The sequence below is a fragment of the Vipera berus genome (genome assembly GCF_964194415.1).
Source record: "Vipera berus genome assembly, chromosome: 2".
Classification (NCBI taxonomy): domain Eukaryota; kingdom Metazoa; phylum Chordata; class Lepidosauria; order Squamata; family Viperidae; genus Vipera; species Vipera berus.
In genome coordinates this window covers 188,014,243-188,041,810 of record NC_138203.1, presented here as the reverse complement: position 1 = coordinate 188,041,810, position 27,568 = coordinate 188,014,243, and the positions used below count along the sequence as shown (strand labels likewise).

At 35.6% G+C, this 27,568-nt stretch overlaps 1 protein-coding gene across 5 annotated transcripts in view; it reads right to left on the bottom strand.

The window, feature by feature from the left end:
- Nucleotides 1–27,568, bottom strand: part of TENM2 (teneurin transmembrane protein 2) — a gene marked incomplete at its 5' end in the record, with an annotated part of 970,964 nt that overhangs the window by 190,508 nt on the left and 752,888 nt on the right. For all 5 annotated transcript variants that reach the window (XM_081316730.1, XM_081316731.1, XM_081316732.1 and 2 more), the window contains 4 exons: nt 5,821–6,015; nt 12,214–12,315; nt 14,793–14,988; nt 24,484–24,689. In XM_081316730.1, coding sequence (XP_081172856.1) covers nt 5,821–6,015; nt 12,214–12,315; nt 14,793–14,988; nt 24,484–24,689 — 699 coding nt within the window. The remainder of the gene's footprint in view (nt 1–5,820; nt 6,016–12,213; nt 12,316–14,792; nt 14,989–24,483; nt 24,690–27,568) is intronic.

Sequence of the window (27,568 nt, the reverse complement as noted above, 5' to 3'; positions counted from 1 at the left end):
GCCCACTGCTCCACCAAGGCTCAGTTGGGAGAACATTATTAAGCAAACAAAATTTAAGGTTTCAAAACCTCTTATACTAGACTAGAGTGTTTTCTGATTTTCATTAGTCTGGGCCTCATCCAGAGTTCTCAAGAGCTTCTGCTCTTAAATTGGGAAGGGATGTTATATTAGGTACTGACCAGTAGGGGGTATTACGTGATTCATTTTTGTCTTGATTGAAAAGTATGAGAGCATGTAGAAAAATTTCCTAAGATGACCCTTCCTGTAAGCTAGGAACTCTCAGACCAAGATATCTATAAAAAATAAATTCAGTGAATAATAAACATGTCTAAGCCTTTGGATTCAATTGCTGCTAAGGGCTTCAATATAGAACATCTAGTATGAAGCATACTTATGCTGAAAACGTACTCTATCAATGAAACTGCTCCCATAGTGCTTCCTACTGGTCAGTAGCTAACATAGGTAAAGTATTGTTTACCCAGAAATAACCCAGATGATATTAAGCCTAGTGTATCTTTTAAAAAATGCATAATTTTGGGAATACTTGAGAAAAGTCTATCCATGCAAAGATAATTTATTTGTATTAATAAGCATATGAATGGCCAATCACACAATAATGTTTCACAGAATGAGAAAACAACCTGCATAAGAATGTATTTCTTCTTGAAGTCTATGCTCTTAAAATGATTTAGCATATATAGAAAAATCAACAATATGAGATTCAGAATACATGGGATCTTTAGGGCCTAGATTATTAGCTGAAACCTAGTAACAGAGTTTCCATAGATATGACATTCTCACTGTTCCACCCTAAGAAAAGCTATCTTAAAGGTAGAATACATATTTTCAATCACACAAGGACAAAAAAGGTCAAGGCATTTTTCCAATACTGTATTATACAAAAACCCCTACGGCTAAAAATTATATTTATAAAGTTAAATACCTTTGAAAAATGGCACAGCTATAAAAGTGACAACAAAAATACTATTAACCTAACCTAATTTGTTAATTTTACTCACTTTCTACCCCAAATTGCACTAAATGAAGGCTGACAAGTTAGCTATTTCAATTTTTTGTGTGTACAATTTTAATAGAGCAACAGTGTACGCAGCAAAATTTGTGTATCGCATATATCGATTTCAGTGCCATAGCCATTTCAGGTAAATTGTTTGAACAATATGACTGTGATGAATATCTGAAATAAACAGCTAACGGGAAAAAAAGTGCTGACCTACAGTATACAATTCCATTTCATAGCTAGAAAGTAGCATATGAATCAACCTCAGTCCATTCTTTTCAAAAGCACAAATCGATAGACTTTTTTTTACCTTTTAATAAAAAATCAAATATGTTTATTTGTTGTTGTTATTGTTACATGGAACAAATGTTTTAAACTATTAAATAACTGCCTAAGAATTTATTTTATATGCACCTAATCTAGTATATCCTAAAGATAAACTATATATATAATTTGGATGGCTAACAAAGAATTAAAGGGAGACTGGTATAGCTATTTCAAGCTATTAAAGTCTCCCTTTAATTCTTTGTTAGCAATCCAAATTTAATATAAAAATGATTGTTGCAGTAGTGATTGCGGCCTGTGGATGGCCCTAGTTTGGGCTGATACAGGCAAAAGATTTCTTCTCCCCATATTTGGGTCGATAAGATGCATAAAAAACCTCTATATCTATATTTATATTTATATCATCTATATCTATATCTATATCTATATCTATATCTATATCTATATCTATATCTATATCTATATCTATATCTATATCTATATCTATCTATATCTATAATTTATACATGTTTTCTAAAATCCATTGATCTTTCAAATTCCTTATTCTTTCTTGCTCTTGATTAAATCATTTGTTCATTCTTTCTGAACACACTAATATGTAGAGGTCATAGTTTAGCAGTCACAGAGAGCCTTTAATAAGAATAGCATTTCACTTATGTCAAGTTTTTTTTTTCTTCTGGAATCTATAAAGGAATTGCACTACCTACAAAGATAATAAACCTATTACAGTTTACAGTATTTCTTTTCTTGATGAAAGAACTTGGAGATGAAAACTAGTTTGAGGTTAAAAACAGGATGAAATAGGCTTGTAAAGGTAAATTAAAAGCCAAATTAAATTATTCCAGTATTTGAGGGGCTACGACAAAGAGAGGGGGTCATGTTATTCTCCAAAGCACCAGAGGGCCAGACAAGATACAATGGTTGGAAACTGACCAAAGAGTGAAGCAATCTGGAATTAAGGAGAAACTTTCTAACTGTGAGGACAATTAACCAGTGGAACAGCTTGCCTTCAGAAATCATGGGTGCTCCATCACTGGAGGTTTTTAAGAAGAGACTGGACAGTCACTTGTCTGAGATGGTATAGGTTCTCTTGCTTGAGCAGGGGGCTGGACTAGAAGACCTCCAAGGTCCCTTCCATCTTCTATTCTATTCTATTCTATTCTATTCTATTCTATTCTATTCTATTCTATTCTATTCTATTCTATTCTATTCTATTCTATTCTATTCTATTCTATTCTATTCTATTATCATAAATGTGATGATTCTATACTGTATTTTTCTATGAGGGCAAGTTTGTTTCCCCAAATAATTTGACCAGGATGGTATCAGGTCCAATGTGTATTTATATATTTTTACCACACACCCAAATACACACATGCACATGATGTTCATCTGTGCACAGATTTATGGGAGAAGGGAAACACCAGGATTATGAAATTGCTGATTAAAGAATGTTGTCCTGGGGTATAGGTTTTGTAGGCTATAAAGTCCAAATAGCTATGCAGCGAATTTGTTTTAAACATCTACTTAGATTTGCATTAATTTTATAATTATTTCTTAAACAGAATGAATAAAGCACTGGAATTAAGGGCTCTTTCAGTTATAAATATTTGACTGGGTTTTCCTGAACTAAATGCACTTATTGAGACTCTCGTAAAATACTGTTATTTTGAAGAGGATACTGAAACGGATTATATTTAACACACATTTGCAAAATTTTCTCCAGAGAAACCGAGAAAGGAGAAAGGTACAGACTGGCTGATGCAGGCATATTCTTGGTGCAGTTGCAGTGCCTGCTCTGACTCTTGATATGGCAAGAGGAATATAAAGAACTGCTCAGCCACCCACAAACTGAATAAGCTGACTTAGTGGATCTGATTAGGTCTGTGAGGTGGATGTTGAAAGCTTTCTATAAAGCTCTACAGATTACATAAATATAACATAAATGACATCATTTCTATTTCTGTGGACAATTTGACCATTCAGTGACAGATATGAAGTTTAACATATTAACATATTAAGGTTCTTGAATTCATAAGGTCTGCAGACCTATATATGTGTGTGTTTACACACACACATACACACTTAAAGCACACAATGGGAGATTTGGTTTATCAATTATTTACTTATTAAATCAAGGTTCAAAACATCACTGATAATCAGACATTTACACTACCTTATACATAGTAAATATGTCTGACTTTTTTAGAAATGATTTTGTATTTTTAATATTCATTGTTTTATATATTTATACTTTTGTTTAATTGCTTATGCTGCCCAGAGTCTTTTTGTGATGTGGATGGCCATATAAATTGGATAAATAAATAAATAGGTCAAGTAGATAAAATACTGGAGGAGATTTGGGGAAATTCTGGTTTAAGTCTTCCCCCAGAATTCCATATTCAGGATAGCTTTCAATCTAACATTGTATTTCAGTGCAAGCTTCTTCAAAAGGGTAAGCCTCATGTAATTTTCTTGAACTCTGTGAGAAAAGGTAGGATATGATGCAATCCAATGAATGAATGAATGAATATTGGAAGTGACCTTGAAAATAATTATGAGAGATTAACCTGAACAGGAAAATAGTAAACTTCCTTTCCTTCATTCCTGTTTGAGATATCATCAGATATACACTGGATGCTGGATACCAATAATACCGTTTAAATAGAGACAGACACCTTGCTTGCTTTAAAGATAGGACATTTAGCTTGAACGCTAAATCACCCTTCTCTGAAGTCAACCACAGAACATAGGATTTAGAATAATAGGTTGCTACAGCACATTTCTGACTCATACTTAAGTGATAATCTATAAGGACATTTAGATCCCTCTCATAGTTAGTACTGCTGAGCCGGGTACAACCTATTCTATGCCTCTGCATTTGGTTATTTGTTGCCTATGTGTAGGAACCTACTTTTCTCACTACTGAATTGCAATTTGTTGGATAGGGCCCAGTCTAGGCTGAAGTCTATCAAGATCCTTCTGAATTTCAAATCTATCTTCCAAAGTGTTAGCTATTCTGGCTAGCTTGGTGTTGTCTGCAAATTTGATGACTTCCCTTTCTATCCATTCATCTAAATCAGACATGTCAAACTCGCGATGTCACGTGACATCGCGCGACATATCGGAACTTTTTCCCCATTGCCGGCAATGGGGTGGGTGCGGTTTCTTCATGACATCTCTGGCCCACAGGCCGGCAGTTTGACACTGCTGATCTAAATCATTTATTTATTTTATTTTTTATTTATTTTATTAAATTTATATACCGCCCTATTCCCAGAGGACTCAGGGCGGTGTACAGGGAAGATTAAAACAAACATACAAAAGTTAAAATCAGATTAAAACAATTAATTAAATAAAGTCCCCGAAATTTAAAACTAAAACCAATAAAAAATTAAAACCCCTCAGCCTGGGCCTGACAGCTCAAAGAGCCAGGTTTTATGAAGATGTTGAAGAGTACTGGGCCTAAGTCAGAACCTTGGAGTAGCCCACTGTATGGTTTCCTCCAAGTTCCATTTTGGGCTACCTACTGAGTGATGTTGGTCAGCCAGTTACAAATCCATTTGGTGGTGGTATTGTTTATTCCACATTGACCTATCTTACCAAGAAGTAGGCTATGGTCTGCTTTGCCAAATGTCTTACTTAAGTCTAACTAAGCTATGCTTACAGCATTTCTCTTATCCACTAAGTTTGTCTGGCATGATCTATTTTTGACAAACTCATGCCGGCTTCTAGCAATTGTCTTGTTCTGGAGAACTTTCCATTTCAAGCATCACAGGGGACAAAAATTAATTGTAAGCAAAATCACACAAAATATCCCATTCGTGGCCATATTTGGTCATTTCAATTTAGTTAAAACTTTTCACTCTCCTATTCCTGGCACTCCCTCACTCCTTTTGCAGAAAACTTTAGCTACTTAAATGTTCAATACAAAGTGCTTTTTTAGAATTCATTAAATTGCCTTCCTTTCTGTATACCACTTACTTTCCCTTAATTCAATGTGATTGCATGTAACAAGAATAATTTACTCTACATGGGGTCTCTAAGTGACATGGATACCTGTAGTCTTTCAAATCTGGGTCCTCTTTTTCTGAATTAATTATGACTGAAGTGTTTGCTTTTATAGGTTTCCAATTATGCCATTTTGTATACCATCTTTTTTATTTGTTTTGTTCTGCATTTTGCACTTTAAAAATGCTCAGTCAATAAAATCCATACCCCCAAAGAAAAGAAAAGATAGATCCAGACCCCCATAACAAAAGCATCACTCAGGTTTACCTGTGGTGTGTTATTTTGCAATGGCTGAAATTATTAAGATCCTTAAGTACATGGAAAGAAAGAAGCATAAATACAAATCACATCAACCAGTAACACAGGGGATGCCGAAATCCTGAACTTCTGCTCTGGGACTATTACAGTAGTTGTGTATCAGAGCATTATGGAATTTTTCCTTTTGTCCTCTCACCCTCTTTACTCAATACAAGGTGAACAAATGTGGTTTGTATAGCAGCATTTACCTTCCTCACAGTTTTCGCCTTTGTATCCTACAGAGCAAACACAGTTCCCTTCAATGCAAGAACCATGGCCTCCACATGACGGATCAATACACTGGCTGATGGGTATGTCACACTCTGGCCCTTTCCAGCCACTGTAGCACAAACAGGCTCCTTTGGTGTATTGTCCATTGCCACTGCACAGAACTGGACACGCAGCTGGATAATTGAATGAAAAAAAGGAAACAAAACAGCATGTCAATAACCAACTTGTGTAAGGGTATGCTGACTTTACTAGCAAGAAACAGATTTAAAAGGTGTTTGAAGTTTAAAAAAATGCAATACATGCTGTTCTGAATTACCATTTTAGGTAATTTAGGCTTTAGGTATCTAGAGTTGCATTTTTTTTTTTTTGCTGAAGCATCTTCATCTTGATAAAAACAGAATCTCCATTGTAGGGTTTGAATCAAACTTTTATATTGCCAGCATTATTTCAATAAATGCAACCATTTTCACAGTTGCCATAATTGATCATTTGAAATCAATTACATTAACAAATCACTATATAAAACAATGTATGATTGGGGCTATTGAAAATCACAGCATTATCCTTGCAGATAAATTTTTCTATGTAATTTTGATGTCACAACATTAAGTATAAATATCATTTTAAGTATTAATAATACCAACATGAATACTTTCTTAAGATGGAGTAAATTCTAAGGCAAAATAATGTTAGTAGATGCTAAAGTAGTGAGTCACACCTTGACAAATTAGAATAAAACAAGCAAAGCTTCATTTACAGACTTTCTTTTCACAACCTCACATTTTGCTCAGAGAAAATTTGATATAGTTTCCATGATTTAAAAATAAACTCATATCAAGTTCTTAAAAAACCAACTTTGCCCAGGCATATGGGTCTTTATTGATTATGGCTCTTGAAACGACGTGGTTTTTTTTAAGTGGAACTAGCTGGAATGTTAGACAGTTCACAACTATTATACCACACAGCATATTTTCCATTCAAATATGGTTGAACCTGCTTATATTACAGTATATTATTAAGTATTTTTGTGTCTTCAGCTCAGTGTTGATGCCTGGACAATTCCCTGCATTTTTCAGGCAAGATTTCAGAAGAGGTTTGCCTTGCTTATTTCCTCGAGCTAAGAGAGTGTGACTGGAAGAAAGTAATTGTGATTTTGTACCTAAGGCGAGACTAGAACTCACAGATTCTGGTGCCTTAATCACTACACCAAACTGTGTTCTACAATATAATTATCATAAAGTATATCCTTGGTTGATCTCCAAAAACTAAACTAGCTACGTATTTGGATGGGAGACCACCCAAAAAATCTCAGATCTAGATTATTTAAGAATAAAGCCTATAATTCAAATACTTAATAATAATAATACCAAGTTATTCTATGTGACATATTTCTATGATTGCCTAAATATGTGTATGGAATGAAAAAAAAAGCCTGGACAGAATGGAAAGCATTAATAAGTTTTTTTTGGTTTATGCTTATAACTTCCAAAACAAAACAAACTTCCAAAATAGTGCTTTTCCTGACACTTACCATTCAGACACAAACCATCTTTTTTTGAAATTGTCAACCAGTTATATTATCATGTTATTAGTTTTTTAAAAACAAAAAACAAAAAAAACAAACAAAACCTCTTCTTTCAAAAAATAATGGCATCAGTACAGCACCATTACATTTCCTGATAGGAACCTATTTCATTAGCGGTTGCTGCCATGATGAAGATTACAAGACGTACTATAAGAACACCCAACTAGTCCTGTCCAACTAGGCAAAGATCAAGCAGGATAAGTCAGTATCTATTAATTCTTACTTCCACACACAAAAGTCTAAATGCGTGTATGTGATGGGAAGATGGACTCTTACTTATTACTGGGATGCAAATTCTCATGTGCCTGTCTTGGAACTAAAAGACTATGAAGGAAAAAGTTTGTTATTCTACAGACCACTGGGAAGGACAGTATAGACTGACGTGCAATAAATCTATTGTCAGTACTCTTCAAGCTGACCCTCTGAGAATCCCTCTTCAAGAGGATAATTAATTCTGCGTCTCCAATAAGTCAGACTAGACCATTCCTTTAATAGGAATTAAATGGCTGCTGATATGAGTATATCTTTTCTTTGCTTAGGCCTTACAAAGACAAATTCCTTGAAGGATGATGATTTTTCAGCCCTTCAAGTTCTTTTGAAGAGGACTGCCTATCTAATCTGCCCTTTATTCTTTCAGATACCAAGATATGTACACTACATGAATAATCAGCAAAATAAGGCCAAATAGTATGACAAATAATAAGGCAATAAACAACAGTGTCATAATGGCCACTAGAGAATGACATAGTTAATAGACCTACTTTAATTAAAGTTTTTAGGCAAATAGAGAAAGTTTACCCGGTGTCAGAATTATTTTAAAACTAATCCCAGCTTTACTTGGAAAAAGACAATAATCCTTCATTGAGATTTTTTAAAGAAGCGGTCCTTTACCTTATAAACTATTTTCCATAAGAAGGGTTATTTTTGTTTTTGATTCCGATTAGTCAGTCTTGACTCCTGATAACTGCCTGGGCAAGTCCGTGCAGTTTTCTTCTGAAAGATTTCAGAAATGATTTGCTATTGCCTACTTCCTAGCGCCAGGGGTGTCAAACTGCAGGTCCATGGGCCGGTTGCATCATACAGAGGCTGCGCCCATCCCAGCTCTGACAAGTCAGGATATGTCACAACATGTCACATGACGTGATGAGTTTGACACCCGTGCTAGTGCTGACAAAGAGTGACTGGTTCAAGGTCATCTAAGACAGGACTAGAATTCACCCTCCCAGTTTCTAGCCTGATATCGTAACCACCAAATTGGCTGTCTATAATAGGGTGTGTGGAATTAAACCTCCATGAACTTCTTAAAATAAGATACAGACCTATTTCAAATAGTTGGTTACTAAGATTGTTGAGGTTTATATAGGGGCAAGTAGGACATCCAAACGAATACAATATACTTTAATCAACATAAATGACAAGCACATTTGGCACAATTCAATCTTTCAGAATCTTAAAGGATAGTCATACAGAAAGCACATCCTGACAATCCAACTGGGTCATTAGTATAGTTTCCCAAACCAAGCTTCTCCACCCAATCCTGAAATGGCTGTAGCTGGACCTCATGTGACAAAGATGAACTAAGTAGACAGAAAACACAACAACCAGAAAATCAAAACACTGGATGAAGCCATTTAGTTTACTGAATACAATTCTATTTCTCAGTTTAAAGTTCAGTATAAAGCATCCAGGAAATGACTGTCTAGCCCCCCATGTGTGAATACATTTAATTGAGGGGAACCCATAATGTCTTTAGCTAATTGGTGCATTGTAGAACTTCTCTAATTGTTCAAGAATTTTTATATATTTTTTAATTTTTTTATATATTGTCTTATATATTTATTGAGGCATTATATAAAAATCCTAAATATTTAACATTGAACTGTGAGTTCTCTTATCTCTTGTAATAACACTTATTTCTTTATGCTATCCATCAATTTTCTGTAGAATGACGTACTGTATATTATCTTACATCCCTGATTTTGGGAACAAGGACTCAAAGATTTCATCATTCTAATGAGAGTTGGAGTAGAAATACAATATCTGAAAAGTTTACTCTCCTGTGCTATCAAACTACACGTTAGCAGGCAAGGCAGAGAATCATAGGACAAAAAACTCATCAGGTGTGTCAAATCCCTAATATTCAAAAACCATGTGGGGAAAGCAGCACACGCTGACTTAAGCACTAAAGTATGGATGCTTTAATTAATCCAGGGTGAATTTAATTGCTTTAGTTAACTGGAAATTGGGTTAAAAATGATGCAGAGCATGCTGGGGTGTCTTAAAAATCATGACATATGAGTTGGATGAATCGATAAATTAAAAGTGCACAGATGTTTTAATTAAACCCAAAGAAGTTAACAAAGATCACCAGAGACTTTTAAGCCTATGATTAATTCAATTCATTTTAAATACCTGGAGAGATATGAAGATGCCTCCATTTTGAGCATTATAAAAATTCCCAATCAATAAGCTCTTAAGCTGCCCTGAATATTTTTTAAATGACAGAAGATAGTTCATTGGGTATAAGACCTTCCAGTACAAACAGGACAGAAGTAATTTGGACAAATCAGTTAACTACAATAGTATCAACCTAGAAGAGAAGTAGTAATCTTGTGTAGAATATCATTACTTATATAATGAATGTCCACTATTCCTGAATGCTTATCAGTTTCCTTTTGGTTGGCTTAAATCTAAATGCTACACAGAGTAGCCAGCATTTTGTTATGGAAGAAGGTAGCAAAGTAACAGCATTTCTTTTTACTTTTGTATGGCAGTTATGATTGAGTTATAACCTTAAGATATATGCGATCTTTTTCTCCTGCAATTTGATCCATATGGTATGGAAAATATCATGAAACATTAAGCAAGGGGAAATGTAAATTTCCAGAACATAGTGGAGATAAGGCTTCTGTACTGTACAGTTGTTCTTAATAAGTCACAGTTTAGAGGTGAGTTGCACTGGTGAAATGGAATGATGTGATTCTTCAGTTAGATTCTTTTGTCTTTGTCTGTTTTTCTCATAGAATCCCCTGAGCCTCACTCAGTAGCATGGCACAAAATGGTTTCTAAGCTTGCCTCAGCTCTGGGCTCTGATGCAACAAGCATCTCCTTTACACTGTGCTGCTGGGCCATGATGGGCTTTCCTAGACTAGAAAGCCTTTTGCAACAAGAAGCCCTGCCCCACCCTGGCCCAGCAGCACAATGCAGAGGCAATTTTTTTTTGTTGCACAAGGCTTCCCAAGGAACCCCAACAGCATAGGAAAAAGGGGCTTTTTCCATGGTGCAAAGGGTTTTTGTGAGGGCATCTGCAAAGGGATGGCCTTTGCACCATGAAGGATTTCCCAGGAAGCCCTAATGCATGGCACAAAGTTTTTTTAGTTTTGCACTGTGAAGGATTTCTGTGAAGAACTGGGCTTAAAACTTCAAAGGCCTTCTTGGGAAGTCCTTTGAAGAAGTCCTTTGTAACATGAAGCCCAGCCAGGTCCAGCAGTTCAGTGCAAAGCTGCAGCCACCCACACCCCAGGTCCCAATCACAGTTTCACTTGCCACCCTGCACCGTGACGCCCCTGTTGTCCGGCACTTTGTTGTGCAATCTGACCTTCACTGTCTTTTTTCTTCCTCTGGTGATATAACATTCCTGCCCTGGCCTTTCATGAAGAAATCATGTGAGACTTTCTTCTCCAAGTCTTGAAAGAAAACCACAGTGTGTGACCTTGGGAAGAAAGCCTTCTATGGCCAGCAGCTGCCTCATGGAGGACCATGCCAGACATGTTTCATCAGTAGCAGGAGGAAAAAGACAGTGAAGATCAGCTAGGTGTGTCAGGAACTATGAAGTGCAGGGAGCTCAAAGGATATAGATAGGGGGAAATAGATGGGGGAGGGAGCTGCACCACCCCTGCAGTCATAAGTGCAAATGATTGCCAAGTGCCTAGATTTGGATCAGGTGAACATGGAGCTGCTGCAAGGGTCTAGCACAAATTGTTTATTTAAAACTGACATAATTTTGGTCACTGAACAAATGGTTTTAAGTTGAGTACTACCTGGAAAGCAGTATAGTAGAACTTGCTTTGATGTTATTATAGTGTATTCAATTAAATGAGGATGATGGGACAGAAGAAATGATGGCTAACATTTTTACCTTGCTTTGTGTTTGCTTGAGTTAGAAAGGGCAAAGTCAACATGCAACAAAGAAAGATTTCTGGTGAGTGCCATGGCAATGTCCTTGATGAAAAAAGGATGGTACTTAAAGTGGAAAATAGTGGCTGGATCTTGGATCCTGGCTAGAGAAATCACTCCAGAAACTCCATGAGCACTTTGGACAGCTGCTCCTTATCAGCAAACTACAAGAATTAAGATTTTGCAGGTGGCTTATGGGTTGAGCGGCTGGGAGATGAGGGATACAGTTGTAACACAGCCTTTTATGGGCCAAAAACCTGACCAAGCTCATTCCTTAATCAATTTTGCATTACTTTTTACTGCTTTGTAAATATCAAGACCCTTTGGAGCTGCAAGTTTTTGTTGCATCCACCAAGTGACCCTTCTTCTTAAAGAGAGAAGTTTTAAATACAGTGTTAAGGGCTTGGAAGAATATTTTTGAAATAAACAGCAAAAAGTGTTTAGAGGATCCAGATAGATTTGGAATAAAAAAAAATAAAATTAATTATGGGAAACTGTGGTTGTGTCAGTTGTTTGAAAAAAATACATAATTGCTATGAAAAAAATTTTCCCCTATGATTTAGAATAAACTACAGAATAAGTAGCATTTGAAAAGCAAGCTAATCACTACCTTTTGCACAGTCTGCCCCGTGGTAGCCAGGAAAACAATGACAGATTCCAGATACACATTCTCCATTCCCATGACAATTGCGTGGACAGTCCTGTACAGAATCTGAAAGACAGACATCACTGATTTGTCAGTTATTTCTCCAGTTAACATTGCTTTTGATATTCATGCATTTAATGAAATTTCAACATCTGAAATTCACTTCACAATAATTAGAAATTGCCTGAACAAAGAAGAAAATCTTAAGCTTCTGAACACTACATTTTCTAAATATTACTAAAGACTTTGTCTGTTTTTCTTTTTCTTTTTTGGGTTGAGTAGCTGTTTCCTCTCTGTGGAAAAAAAGAAAGAAAGAATTTACTGCACTTGAAGGCATTTAGCAGCCCCATTTTCCATCTCAGGAAATGTAGAGGCAGAGAGGTCCCCTCTGTTATATAATGAGTCCAAATCGCACATTCACGGTGAGGGGTCTCTTGTACTAATGATTAGAATGAGCCATTGTATTTTGGTAAGCGACTGCAATTGTGTATTATGACTCAGAAGGGACTCTCCTATATATGGTGTGATTTCTTTTTATATTGTATGTGGCTTTTCCATGTAGTAATTATTATAGCCGGACAATAATTCTGTATGAACGAAACGTGCTAAAATGGCAGCTTTTAATCATATTTTCCATAATCTCTGGAGTGGAAGCAGTCACCATACTGCAGCATCAGTCTGTGTTATTAATACTTTTGCTTTATTTTGTCTGTGCATCTTCACCAATATATGTGCAGCAAAGAAAATCAATATGCTGAGAAAAGCCAGAGAGCTACAGTGAATGTCTCCCTTAAAGTCTGAAAAGGAACAGAAATCTGCTGGAGTGCTACTGCTTTCTCTTATGCATAGCTGGTGCATCAAACCATATGTCTCAGACTTAATGGAAAGGTCCAGTGATTTCTTTCCAAGGCAACCAAGCTCTGATGGAATACTGGCATCTTTGAAATCTCTCACTATTCAAAAATAACTTTTGTGGTTTAATATTTCTCAGACAGCTTTCTGTGGCCCACACCCCAGAGATTGTCAGGCTTCTTTCAAACAAACAGGCAACAAATGACACAATTAGACTTCAAAGGACACAAAAGGTCTCATGAGTACACTTAGTAAAGAAAAAGCTAATCAAGCCATTCTTTAAGAATTCCAGTGACTGTTGTACTGAAAATAATTTTTGTGCCTTTTTCTCCTGCCAATTTGGTGTTATAGACTTGAGACCATTATTGTTGAGGGAGCAACAATAATTATAAAAAAAATGAAACATTTATACTGAAAATTATATATTTTAGGAATGCATATCTGTATGTCTCTGTAAACACACAATGTGTAGAAGGTGAAGTAGAAGGAAAAGAATACCACAGTTATTGCTCAGAGTGACTCGATAATTATCATTGTTTTTAAATTGATAATAAAAAAATAATGGCAGGAAAAAACTTTTAACTTAATTAATTTATCAAATTATAAAGATTTTATACTTCACTCAGATATAGAACAGTACTGTATTTTATATGTGTTTAGCCGAAGAATAATATGTTTTAACATTTGTTCTTTTATTTCATATTGCTCAGTATTTCAGTTTTTTATATATGTGGCTTGATGATGAAGGTAATGGATATGTGTCAAATAACCTCTGAACTGAATAAAATACTGTATTTTTCTTCCCTTTTCAGGCAATTACTATCATTGCGCCATCAAGAAGTCTACCTAACTATTATACCTATTACTTTGGACTTTCTCATAAACTGTGACTCTGTTCCTGGCAACACTTTCTAATATAGGTCCATGGAAGGAAATGTTGCAATTTTAAAATTTTGCATTTCTAGCAAATTGCTGATTCCCTGAATATATGAAAGTATTGAGACAAGGGCTGGATTGTATATATTTCAAGATGTAAGATTTACATGGGTATACATTTCTTATACTATCCTATCTCTTGATTATTCTAAGTCAAGCTGGTTTACACTAATGCAGTATTTCAAAACACGAAACCGTGAATTGCTAGCAACGTGTATGTTTTATTTTATTATTGCTTTTTATTATTTTTTGTTTTTGTCCTGCCTTTCATTATTTTTTTATAAATAATACTAATACTAAATAATACCTAATGTTCTTTCTTCCTCTTATTTTCCCCACAACAAAACTGTGAGGTTGGTTGGGCTGAGATAAAATGATTGGCCAAATTCAGCCAGCTTTTACGTCTAAGGTGGGATTTAGACATAAAGACTATCTCCCAGTTTCTAGTCTGGTGCCTTAACCACTAGACCAAGTTGCCCAATGCTATAAAAGATTGAAATGAAACTGGTTAATGCTATAAAATGTCCCTTATAGATATTGCCAGTATTAAAGAATTTAAAGGCTAAGGCAGAACATAATTAATATAACACAATATTCCCCTGAGCTTATCAGAGCTGACGTCCAGCTAGAGGTTGATAAAATTGCTATATCTGTTTGAAAAGAAGACCCACCAAGGTTGAATAAGATAGGTTTGAATGGTAGCACACATAATTTATTCAATTTTTTAGAGCCAAGAGTGCATTGCCAGGGCGTACCCAATATGACAGTACTGAAAGAAACCACTTCTTTATCTTTGCCATCATTGTAAAAAGCAAGGTGCCACAGCCCCACATCCAAATACTGAACAAATACGGCTTCATTCTGAACCAGCGTCTGGATACTTCGGCGCTCACGAGGAGATTCCACGACACTCCATTTCTCTTTCCCATCTAAACGTTCCATAAAATCATACTATGGGAGAAAAGAAAAAAAATACACTTGTTATACTTATATTGCATAAAGTATTAAAAATGTATTACAATGCTTATTTGCAGTGAAAAAAATATGAAGCTTAAGACTTTTTATTTGTTGGCAGGTGGCATTACTGAAGGACTAAATCTTCACAGAGTTTAAATCCAGTAACTTGGTCCCTCTCGCTCTCCTACTCATATTGCCCAGAGGTCTTACACTAGTTGTACAGAATACAGAATAACAGTTTTGGAAGGAAACTTGAAGGTCTTCTAGTCCAACGCCTTGCTCAAGCAAGAGACCCTATATCATTCCAGACAAATGGCTGTCCAATCTCTTCTTAAAACCTCTGGTGATCGAGCACCCACAACTTCTGGAGGGAAGCTCTTCCATTGATTAATTGTTCTCACTGTCAGGAAATTTCTCTTTAATTCTAGGTTGGATTTCTCTTTGATAAGCTTCCATCCATTATTTCTTGTTCTGCTCTGAGGTGCTTTTGGAAAGTAAGTCAACCTCCTCTTCTTTGAGGTAGCCCCTCAAATATTGGAAGGCTGCCATCATATCACCCCTAGTTCTTCTCTTCATTAGGACTAGATATATCCAGTTCCCTCAATCAAAAGAGAGCAAAGGAACTATATCCTTCTACCAATGGAGACAAGCAGGTAGACATATTTGCCTAAAACAAATCTGATGCAACAGCGGGTTATTGCATCAATGAAGCACAGCCTGCTTTCTGAAGAGCAAAGATGTCTTATTTTTGCAACATTTGGTTTCATATAATTTTTTAACTATACATGATGATTAAATATATAGTGTTTAGTTTTAAGTCTAAATCTAAGGTTTCCATACAGATTTATACAATTACGTAGTATAATGTGCTTAAATAGGCAATTGTGTTAAGAATGAAGATCAAGTCAAGCAGGATTCTTATGGGGAAAAAAAAACCTTTCCCAGCATTCCAGCCAATTCAGTCCAAATGAAAGATTTGCATATGTACATTCACACTTAAAAATGACAGGTTTTTCTGCCATCTGGCCAGTAATTATTTCCCCAAGTTATCTATCCCATTAATCGAAAAACAATTTTAAATGCAGATGACTGTATATTCATTCAGTGTGTTCAGTGACAAAAACCTGGTAGCAAGAAAAATGTGTTCCAGTCTAGGTAGCAAGGCATTTTTATCGGAAGTAGATATAGCTCAATATAGCACCATATGCCCTTTCCCCACTGCACTGAAAATGGAACATGCCCACATCACATCTGTTTACTTCTTCTGTGTGAATTAAGTTTTGCAATAGAGTTTACTACTTGATAGAGTTTACTACTTGACATACAATGAATGCATTCATAAGTATACGCTATTCATAAAAAGCACACAAACTTTCTCATTGTAGCAAGGCTTTAATACAACCACAGATGTTATTTAAATATATTTGTCAGGAGGAAGGGAAAGGGTTAAAGACACAGACATATACTTCTGCAATATTTCTTGATTGGGATAACATATTTGGAGGATTCCCCCTCCCCTGCCTCTTAAGAGTTTGTTTTTTTTTTTTGCTCTTTAGGAGGTTTGTGTACTGAGGGTCAACATGGAACAATGTAAGAATAAAACTTGACATTTTTCACTGACAGCATGCTGCTCTGCTTGGACAGTGTTAATAGACTCTCCTGGTCTTCTGCATAAGATACTGATTTTCTCCCTTAGATAGCAGGCAGGCTCAGCAGTTGGCCAGATCGAAGGAGGAACATGCAGAGGTGCTAAAATGATCTGAACTGGCTGAAGCTACAGGGACCAGGTCTTACCCCATGGCAGTAACTGTGTCCAAGAAGATGCAGGAAGCTTTCACTGCACTGCACTTTCAGCTATACCACTGCTAAAAAGACAACTCATAAGAGCTGACTTATTGAAAAAGACTGCTTAATTCATATGTGCGTAGAACCCCAGGAACAAGAGAATTGCCGACAGAATGCCCTGTGCATTTTTATCCTTTTCATGCTGAGATGTCTAATCCACAGCTTTTATTTCCTTCATATTATTCCCAAAAGGCAGTAGGCAACTGGATGGATAGATAACATGGACAGTGAAGAGGTTGGCTTAAATAGAGGATAAACAATCTCCCAATCTCAAATGATTCCAAACCAGTGAATGCGGGGAACAACTAAAATGAGATAATGGAGGCTATTGATCATGCTCAGTATTAAGAACTGGTAATAAAAATCCATGCATCTTATATCTGCATTAAATGCAGTGGCAACATGAAAGAGGGGTATCAGTTCTTTTTGAAAAATTATTGTTCCTTTTCAAATAATCTTATTACTCTTATTAATATGATCCGGTTCTCAGACATTTTTATATAACTGTGGTACCACAATGAATGCCAAAGCTTAAGAGTAAAGATGAAAGAAAAAGACATTTTGCAATGGCTGCTTAACCATTAAATCTCAGACGCTGAAAGAGATGGAGATGTGGAGGATGTTTTTCTCCACAATATAGTGGAAATACAGTGATAAATGGCTTTAGATTGGACACAGAACTGTATGGGGCCCTGCAGATGTGATCTCATCCCATTTTACAAGTGATGAATCTCAAAATTCAGAGGTTTTCTATTAGGTGTCAGGGGTTCAGAGTTTATATATATCTGAGGGAACACCTGCTGCCGGCATCAAGTTCCCTTTGTCCAGTGCGCTCCCAAAGGGAGGGTCTTCTCAGGGTGCCACCGGTAAGAGATTGCCGGCGGGTAACACCCAGGGATAGGGCCTTCTCAGTGGGGGCGCCTGCCCTTTGGAACCAGCTGCCAGTGGAGCTGAGGACTGCCCCCGACCTCCGTTCCTTCCGCCGGGGCATGAAGAGCTCTCTGGCCCAGGCTGAGGATTAATTTTAACTGGGGTTTTATTTATACAGGGACAAATATAATTTCTTTTAAACTTATTTTTAACTTTTGTATCTTGGTTTTTAATTACCTTGTAAACCTCCCTGAGTCCTTCGGGAAAGGGCGGTATATAAATGTAATAAAATAAATAAATAAATAAATATAAACTGCCGACCTTCTGATCGACAAGCTCAGCTTCTTAACCCACTGAGCCACCGTGTGAATCCTTGAGATTTGTGTATTTTTCTGAATATTGCAATGCAAGTTTCAGCTCAAAAAAAAACCAGAAAGAAAACTAATGTAAATATATTAGTGAAAAATTCCCATAGAAAAAAAATTGGGAAAGAGGTATACATTAAGAAATATATATACCAAAATAAATATGAATTTACAGAGTTAACTGTTTCTCTACTCATTTGTGGTAATAAATGTACTGGGCTTTACTTTTAGTTTATTTGTCAAACTTTGTTTTTTTAATGCTTTATATTTGATAAAGGCAGAGTTTATAACAAGTTGGATACTTGCTTTCCTTCTGAGTGGCTATAAGTCTACTAACCCTTTCTGAATCGACCCTGAACAATACAGGGTGTCATCCGTTCAAGAGTAGTTTTATCTTTCTGTAGTCAATTTTTCTGGTATGGAAAAAAAACAAACAAACAGAAGGACGAAAAAGAACACTACAAAATGATTACAAATAGAAAATATCCAGAGCATTTTCAAAAAGGAACATGTTTCTTCCTGACTTAGTTAGTAGAGAAATTCTTCATAGTTTGCCTTAGACAAAAGTTACAAAAGGAAAACAAGATTTATATGCTGTTACATATTTGGGTAGGAGTGCAAGGGCTCAGTAGTTAAAGACACTAAGCTTGTCAGCTGGAGAGCCCAGGTTTGGGATCCGAGCTCTGCGCAACAGGGTTAGCTCCTGTTACTTGCCCCAGTTCCTGTCCATCATCTGGTAGTTTGAAAGCATGCAAATACAAGTAGATTAATAGGTACCACTTCAGTGGGAAAGTAACCCTTGGCATATAGCTGGCCACATGACCATGGGAATAGTCTTTGGACAACACTGGTTCCATTTGTATAAGTTTTGATGTGATATTAGTATTGCTTGTAGTCATTTTATATGAGCTAGAGTGCGATAGACTTAATAGTTTATTGTTGTTAACATATGGTTGTTTATGATTGTTTTTACCTTTATACCTTGTATTTAGCTCTGGGAAGTCGGGGAGGGGAGAGGGAGGAAGGGGTGGGGGGAGGGATAGGGAGGGTTAGGAAGGGTTGGGTGGAGGGAGGGGTGGAGGGATTGTTAAAGATAAAATGTATTGTAAAACTTTTTTAAAAAAACACTGGTTCCCTTGGCCAAAAAATAGACATGAGCACCATGCTCTAGAGCAGGGGTGTCAAACTCAATTTCATTGAGGGCCACATCAGCATTGTGGTTGCCCTCGGGGGGCCGGGTGGGTGTGGTCAGGGTGGGCATGGCCTACTGGGTGGGCGTGGCTAGAGTGCGTATGGCCTACTGGGTGGGCGTGGCCAGCTCTACATCGTTCGCATCGAGGGTGCCTATAGGGGCCTGGGCAGGAGTGGGACAGATCTGAGGGTCTCTGGCAGAAGGAGGGTCTCTAGGCCAGGGCCAAGGCAGCAGGGGCCGTTCCCTCACTGTTTCCAGGATGGCTTTGGGGGCCGCATGAAACCACTTTGCGGGCCGGATCCGGCCCCCGGGCCTTGTGTTTGACATGTCTGCTCTAGAGTCAGACATGACTGAAAAGGAAAACTTTACCTTTATATATTTGGTAAGCAGTTTAGCATATAAACTGCTTTACTTTATTGCTAGGCTCAAACATTCCTATCATTGGATAGGCTAACCTGGAATGATTAATCCTCAATGGCAGTTACAATGCATGACCTTCATTTTTTTTTAAAGCCTATGACTCTACATACGAACCTTACATGAAAACTAGACGCCCTGTAAGTAAACTTCAAACTCTCTTTCAACTTTATTTGCTTCTTTTGTATTTCTTCCTCAAATATTATACTATCGAATGGACCAGTTTATACTGAACATTAAAAAAATATTCTTGTGATGTATCTAATGCTAAGTGGAAATATGTTGCCTTATTTATTATAGGGAAGGAAAATAACAACATCAAAAAGTAGGGATCAGCTGAATTTTTATTCCTTGAGGTGAATTCAGTGAAAAGGTGCTTTGTCTTTATTGTCTTTATTGTTACTGTAAACCAGCTACAGACAGAATTCAAGGTCTGATTCCGCTTCACTACCTGTCAGGCTGGCTCATTACTTTACATGTCTCTATTGAACGTTTGATAAAATGCATTTTATAATGAACTGTTTTTACAAAATGTTCTTGGTTAAAATGTCACTTTCCCCCTAAAGCCAGGCATAAATGGGTAAAAGTGAGAGATGTGGACCACACAGCGAAAGACTGTAACTTCATCTCTGAAATCAGAAACAAGCTGTATGTTCCATCGACATGAATAATAAATCTTTGAATATATTGCTAATCAGTTCTTACATCTTAAATTCAAAAAGAATGTTTCTTTCAAATCTGACTTGGGGAGGGTGACTTTATTTCCTCTTTATCCAATTTCCTACAACTCTATAATAAAAGTGTATCTGTAGTCAAAAATCACATGCTAGAAACAAAAAGATAAGCTTTCTTGTAAAAAAATATATATATATATGAAGCTACAAGATGAAGAAATTAGAGATAGAAATTGATTTGATGAAGTCTCACTTCCATTATTTTGGAAGGAGTTTTTTAAAAAATATCTATCAATCTATCTATCTATCTATCTATCTATCTATCTATCTATCTATATATCATCTATCTATCTATCCAAATTAATCCATTGCATAATGAAGGCCTCTTGACTAAAATCTATAATGTTGGTCCAAGGCGGGTAAGTATATATTGTATATGTTTTTCTGATGTATCTAGAGCAGATGGAATGTATCTTTCCAAATCACCCAACCAGCATGGAATGCAATGGCTTTCCTTATTCCTAAGCTAAGACCTTAACCTGCACATCACATTGTGAGGTCTCTCACAATCCCAACCAAATGATATTAGACAAAAGAAAAAAAATCAAAGCACACATATATTAAATAAAAATGATTTTGTGTTTAAGAATCACACATTGTCCACATAGAATCCTATTGATCCGTTTTTCTGTTGAAACATAAAGAATAACATAAATGATAAAGAATGAGTTCAAGGACTTTTTCTGTACTCTTTAAGATTTTAAGTGGTATTTTTTTTCCAACCCAACAAAATTCCAAGTTTACTCCAAATTCAAAGTTCTTTATAAATTGATGGAAGTTTTCAGTATATCAACATCACATACACATATACAATGTGGTTACTGAGTTACATTAAGCCTTAAGAGTTTTTGTGTCATTTAGACTTCCTTTCATCTAGCTTGTAGTAATGCTCATGAAGGGGGGGGGTTAGGTAAGGTAAGTTATCATCTTTTCCAGAGGACATAAATGAACCTAGTTAAATTTCTCACTTGATTTTACTTGATTATAAAATGTTAAAACCAATGAGACATTAAAAAACCCCTTTCCCTTTATTTTACACCTTTGACTTGTTCCTAAAAATGTATCTTGCTTCATTGGTGCTGGGGAGAATAGGATAAGAGGGGAAAGAGGAGGGAGAGAGTAATCAGTAACTACTCCTATGACTATTTATATCACTGTCATGTGTCTAGAACCCTTCATGAACAGCTGCTCTTATAATAGAAGCAAGTACAATCAAACCTAGAATTTTCACATTCTTGAGCTGAAGCTGTATGCTCCATGATTCTATTAAGGAATGAATAATTCATCTAGAAGTTATTGAGATTGCATTTTCCATGTTTATGTTTCCTTCATGCCACACTTAATAGGCTGTACTGCTATTTAATTTCTTTGGTGTTTGTGGAATTGGTGTCAAACACTAACTTATAAATATGTGGAACACGATATATAGCATTTTAAGAAAACTCATATTACTAAGAGGCATCTCAAACTTTTGAAGATGCAGTGAAATATATTTTACTTTAAGGTATTGTGAGTCCCATGTCAACTTTTAAACTTTTAAAATGAAATGACAGACAAGATACAAATTTTATTTTGTTTTTTTGTTGCCTTCTTTGAAGGTATGTCATGTCTCTAAAGAAGTTATAATTCTTGTTTTTGTTTAGTAAAGGCATTTATAACCTTTGAGCATATTCTGTTTTCTGTTTTGACAATAATCTTCATTCTTCTATTATGCAAAAATTTATAGGAAAATTGTCTTTATTTCTTCTCTCTAATGACAAACGTACAGTTTTAACTTTATAAATTTGCTCTGCTGTTAATAGAGTTTAGTCCACCTATCTCCAATCATGTATCTTACATATATGTTGTACTACTTTTTCCATGAGAAGTAGGACTACAATGTGTAATCCAATATTTTTGGCGCTACAAGGTATATTGGAGGGGACTAGTTAAATCAAAATAACAATATGTAAGTTCTGTTTACTTCATGCATCTAAGTTTACAATAGAAACATAGTACACTTTCAAGGGAGCTCATTTCTGTAAACAACATGAGTTTCTGCCAAGTAATTTTAAATAAGTCCATAATTTTATTAATAAATATCTGATCTGAAGGTTATATACTGAAGTGCCCATCCACCAGTCAACTGACACATAACAACCTAAATAAGTTTACTTTAATACTTGTTTTGTATTATGGAAGTTAAAACTCTACCATATGATAAGAGACTGCAGTGATAAGGTCAATGAAACTCAGTATAATTTAGGGCTAAACTGATATACTAAAATCTCAATATGTTTATAAAGCAAATGAACACTTTTGCTCCATGCTTTTTCCCATTAGCCTTTACTCATAATTAGGATAATAGAAAGAGTAGCTTGCTTTGACAAAGATGTATTCTAGTTCCATCTCCTTGAGTGTAACATTACATAGGAAAGGCAGATTAAGGATATTAAGTTGACTAGGCACTACTAATAGTTTTTTGTATTAATTATTATCATATTTTCTACTCTTTTCATTTGGACTATTTTGTTGATGAACATATTTGTCTTTGATTGGACATGAATGTATAATACAGGTAGAGTCCTCAGGCTCCTAAACATTCAACAAATTTTCAGTTCAACAGATAAAAAATGCAACAAGCTTAAGAGTAATTTACTGAAGCGTGTTAGGAATTTTATTACAAGAGCTCACAAAGCTATCAAACTTTTTTTTGTGCTTTTAATATGTCATTCAAGGTAACATTTCTGAAGGGCTGCTATCCCTTTGATGCTTCATTCCCTATCCACAGAACTGTTCCTAAACAGGCCCCCAGCTCCATCAATCTGACTGACTACTAGACATTTGGAATATTTGCTAAAGAGTTACGTAGAAGCTTCAAACTCATTGGGGTTTTCAGACAGGGACTGTATCTTCATATTCTCAGGTTAATCATGTACTTATTTTTTTGATTATTGACTTGTTCCCTCAAAGGATTGTAACTTGCTTTGGCTTATCAGCATTAATCAGTTATGAACTGTCAAGTGAAGCCTTATACTCCTTTGCCAAATCAAAATTTTAAATTGTGGGAACATGACATTTTCATTTTCAGATTTAGGACACTACCTAATGTCGACTCCAGATTATGTATATAAATCTTGCAAGACATATAGAAAAGCATTTAATGCTGCTTTTATTCTGGGATAGAACAGACTGTTCCTAACAGCACATTAAGTAATCAATAGATGCTGCCAAGTACCGTTATCCTGTTGTCAAGGTTTATAGCTGCTCAGAAAGCTAGTGCATAATTTTTGGACATATTGAAATAGGTGAATATTATTAACTGAAGCCAGGATAAAAGAAAGGTTGTTTTGTTTGGGGAAAGCCAGGACTGTGGACTCCTGCAGTGCAAGACTGTACTTAGGAATAAACGGAAGCAACGATTTATGGATTTGAATACCACATGCAGGAATAAAATCAAATCCCAGGTAGAATTTATGTTATGCACTCTTTGCATTTTAACTAGGCTAATAGGATAGAATTGGGTGATAGTCTGGTCATTTTCTTTCCATATTTAAACTTGTATCTGTAGGAATATGATTACAAATGTACATATGGAAAAGCAAAGGTTGTAGATAATGCCTCACATATTTCACAAAAGTCCTTTAAATCAGAAGTAGATATTATGAAAAGCTGCTCTCTATTGGTTCATCACTGTTTCCCCCCCTCCTATTCACTTTCCAGTTAGATCTCTAAGAACCTTCCCCAAATCAGCACCTAAAAGTTGTTGTGGGACACCAGTTACCAGACAGCTTGGGAATTCTAGGCCATATTGTCCTACCCAATTTTTCCAGAAGATCTGAAGGAGACCAAGTGGGGAAAAGCTAATAGAGAAAGAAATGATTGTGATATTATTGCATGAGGATGTTGTCAGTCCTAGAAATGGCCCTCAATGTCATGGAGGCATGGAAATTCATAGAATCTTTGCTAAACATAGAAGAAGTAACCCAAATCCTCAGATAAAAAGATACAGTAGTTACAAAACAATTGCCATTCTTTTTCATCATCATCATCTTCTTTTGTTCTATTAAGCATCTTAGTACAATACCTGTACATGGGATGGTGGAAGTCCTCTTCTTATATAGACAGCAAAAAGTGCATCCTTCCCTAAAGAGATATTGAATTTCAGGAACTGTGGCTGCGCAATGTGAATTTGTGCTCGCCAGAATACTCCTTGTGGCACTTCTTGTGTGACCCTCCGTCCGACCTCTGTTTCCCCACTGTCAATGCTATTGTTTCTAGTGGCCCAAGGTCCTGGAAGAGAAGAGCCAATAAAACCATAGGACAGTCAGAATCAAATAGATTTATTTTTAGCACTCCTGTTTAAGATGAAACTGGGTGGCAAACCTATGCATCAATGCAAAGGGCAAAGTAGTTATTAAGACTAAATTTACCAACCTATGCTTGAAAAAGTAATAATGAAAGGAAACCATTTCTAGCAGAATTTTATCAAAGTAAGAATGACAATTTTCTTCTTAAAAAGCTATAAACTTGTTCCCTGGGGCATTTAAAACCTTGCATACAGCTTCTCTCCCATTTTTATTTCCAGTGCTGCTCTTTACTGATCAAACATAATAAGAGTGGAGAGTCAACTAAGCACATTAAAAGCTCCTTGCTCTCTTTTTACCATTCTAATGTGAACAGAATATGAAAATAAATCCACAAGGGAAAGTAAAGAAATAATTTCAATCACTTGCATTCATCCTGTGTCAAATATCAAGCAAGTGTGTAAGCAATCAAAATATAAAAAGAAATGAATACAGACGAAAGGAAATATTGTTAAAGACAGTTAAATTTTCTTCTACCAAATATTAAGAAACTAAATATTAAGAAAACTAAATGTATTGTTTAGCATATTGAGTTTATTATAGTATATCATCTTTTAGTTGAAATCTTTTGGCTAATAATGTTCGCTAGACAATGACTTTCGGTGATGTATAGTAAAACTATCATGAAACAGTAATATAGAAACATTAAAACAAAAACAAAATGTTTGATACTTATATTTCATTTAATTCCTAGATTTTTGCTTTGTGAAGGCCAAATAGGACACCAATAATAAAGCATTCTGTTATATATTTGTGTGTGTAATTTTTACTTTCTGCCAATCTGTTTAACTACGTGACTTGAATGTGTTGTGAAAAGAGTCATAAGCAATTATGAAACCCTGACAATACAAATTTGAGAAGGAAAAATAAATAAATTATGGGTCTGTGGCTTGCTACTAAGCTGAAGAACAACCAATCAATCTTGGATCAAATAAAGAATGATCCAAACTTATTTTGAGCATGTAATACAAGTGGAGCTTGGCAGGGTTAAAGAACTAGCAGTGAAAGAAAACAGATCAGGTGGATGGTGGGATCAAACAAATTACTGACTTTGGACATACTACAAATTATTGTAATGTATACGGTCATGGGTGTCCAAATCCAGGACACCAAAATAATCTTGGATTACAAGAAGCTGTGTCTACCAGATGTGTGAGTGCTATGTGCATCTTCTTTTCTAAGCTTCCATAATCTCTTAACTAATGTTCAGATGAAGAGATCCAGATATCTCAAAAATTTAAGAGGAAGATCAGTTATTGTGGACAACCATACCAAGATATTATATGAAGGATTATAGGAAGAAGCAATCAGGGCCCAAGTGCATTTTGTCCTTTGTTATTCAGTCAAATAAAATTCAGACCACATTCCCATTTGTTCTCCTTTATTTTCTTAGCTTGCATTCTCACCACAGTCATCCCAATTCCTAAGACAGTAGCAGGCCAATCTGTTACTGCGGTATATAAATATCTTGCATATTTATGTCTTTCCTCTGGGACCAATATAAATGTAATGTGATCTTATTTCTATTGAGCTCATGAATAATGTATGCCTTATAATATTGGTTTAATAATTTATATGCCATTTATTAAAGATATTTCATTTCTTTATTTATATTATTTTATAATGCAGGAGGAGCTGTGGTAGCACAGTGGTTTGAATGCAGTATCACAAGCTAATTCTGACCACTGCAAGGAGTTCGATCCTGAGCTGCTCAAGGTTGACTCAGCCTTCCATCCTTCTGAAGTTGGAAAAAGAGAACCCAGATTGTTAGAGGCAATATGCTGATATTTTAAACCATTCACTATGGAGTGGTATATAAGTCTAAGTGCTATTAATATTTATATTGTATATTCCAGATTTATGGAAGCTGCCCAGAAAACATAATAGGAGATATAGACAGATCTGTCTGTCTGTCTATCTACCATCTGATTTTAAGCAGCTGAACCTTCTTACCAGTACACGAACTATCCAAAGAACCTAACGTCATTACATGTAGATGCAAAAACAATTTACAAATATTAGAAATAATATCCAAATTATTGGCTTTTATCATAATTGGAAGGTAATGACAATGGAGTTATTAACTGAGCTATCTGGTACCAAACCTTTCAAGTCTTGACTTTGGGAAAGATGTAAGAGTGCAGATGGATACATGAGGTCTTCAGAGGCAAATAGAGGTGTTGGTCATTGATAATGGATGCTAGTTAGCATTCATAATTACTCAAATGCTGACTAGCATTTATCAGACCAGTATTTAAGCTTTCAGGTTGTAGATTCTGTGTTTAGCATTGTCCTTGACACTGTTCCCAGCTCATTTTCTTAGCATTAGCCACTTTTTGACTAGAATCAATTATGTATTTTACCATCAGTTTTCTTCAGTTTAAGTTGTCCAATTGCCTTAAAATTATTAAATGGGTAAACTGTTTACTTTTCCATTGCATACTGATGGGAATATTTTTAAAAAATCTATATGAATGCAAATATTTAATTTGAAGTAAGTCTTATACTGACATGATTATGAGTATGATTTACATGTACTTTCATCTATATAAGAATACACATTAAATTAGTGCTAACATCTTAGCAAGTAAATCAATTTGCCCAAGTCTTTCAGAATGTTTAGCAAAAATCTTCTTTGATATGCAATAGTTTTATAATTATGCAGCTAGGAAGTGTGAATAATCCAAGTACCAAAACATATCCTCTTCATCCATTTTCTTTAAGTGCAATTATCACTGCAACAAGTTTCCAGTTTTAAATTCCAAATTGCCTGTGCTCTTGAGACTTATACTTGCATGCAATGAA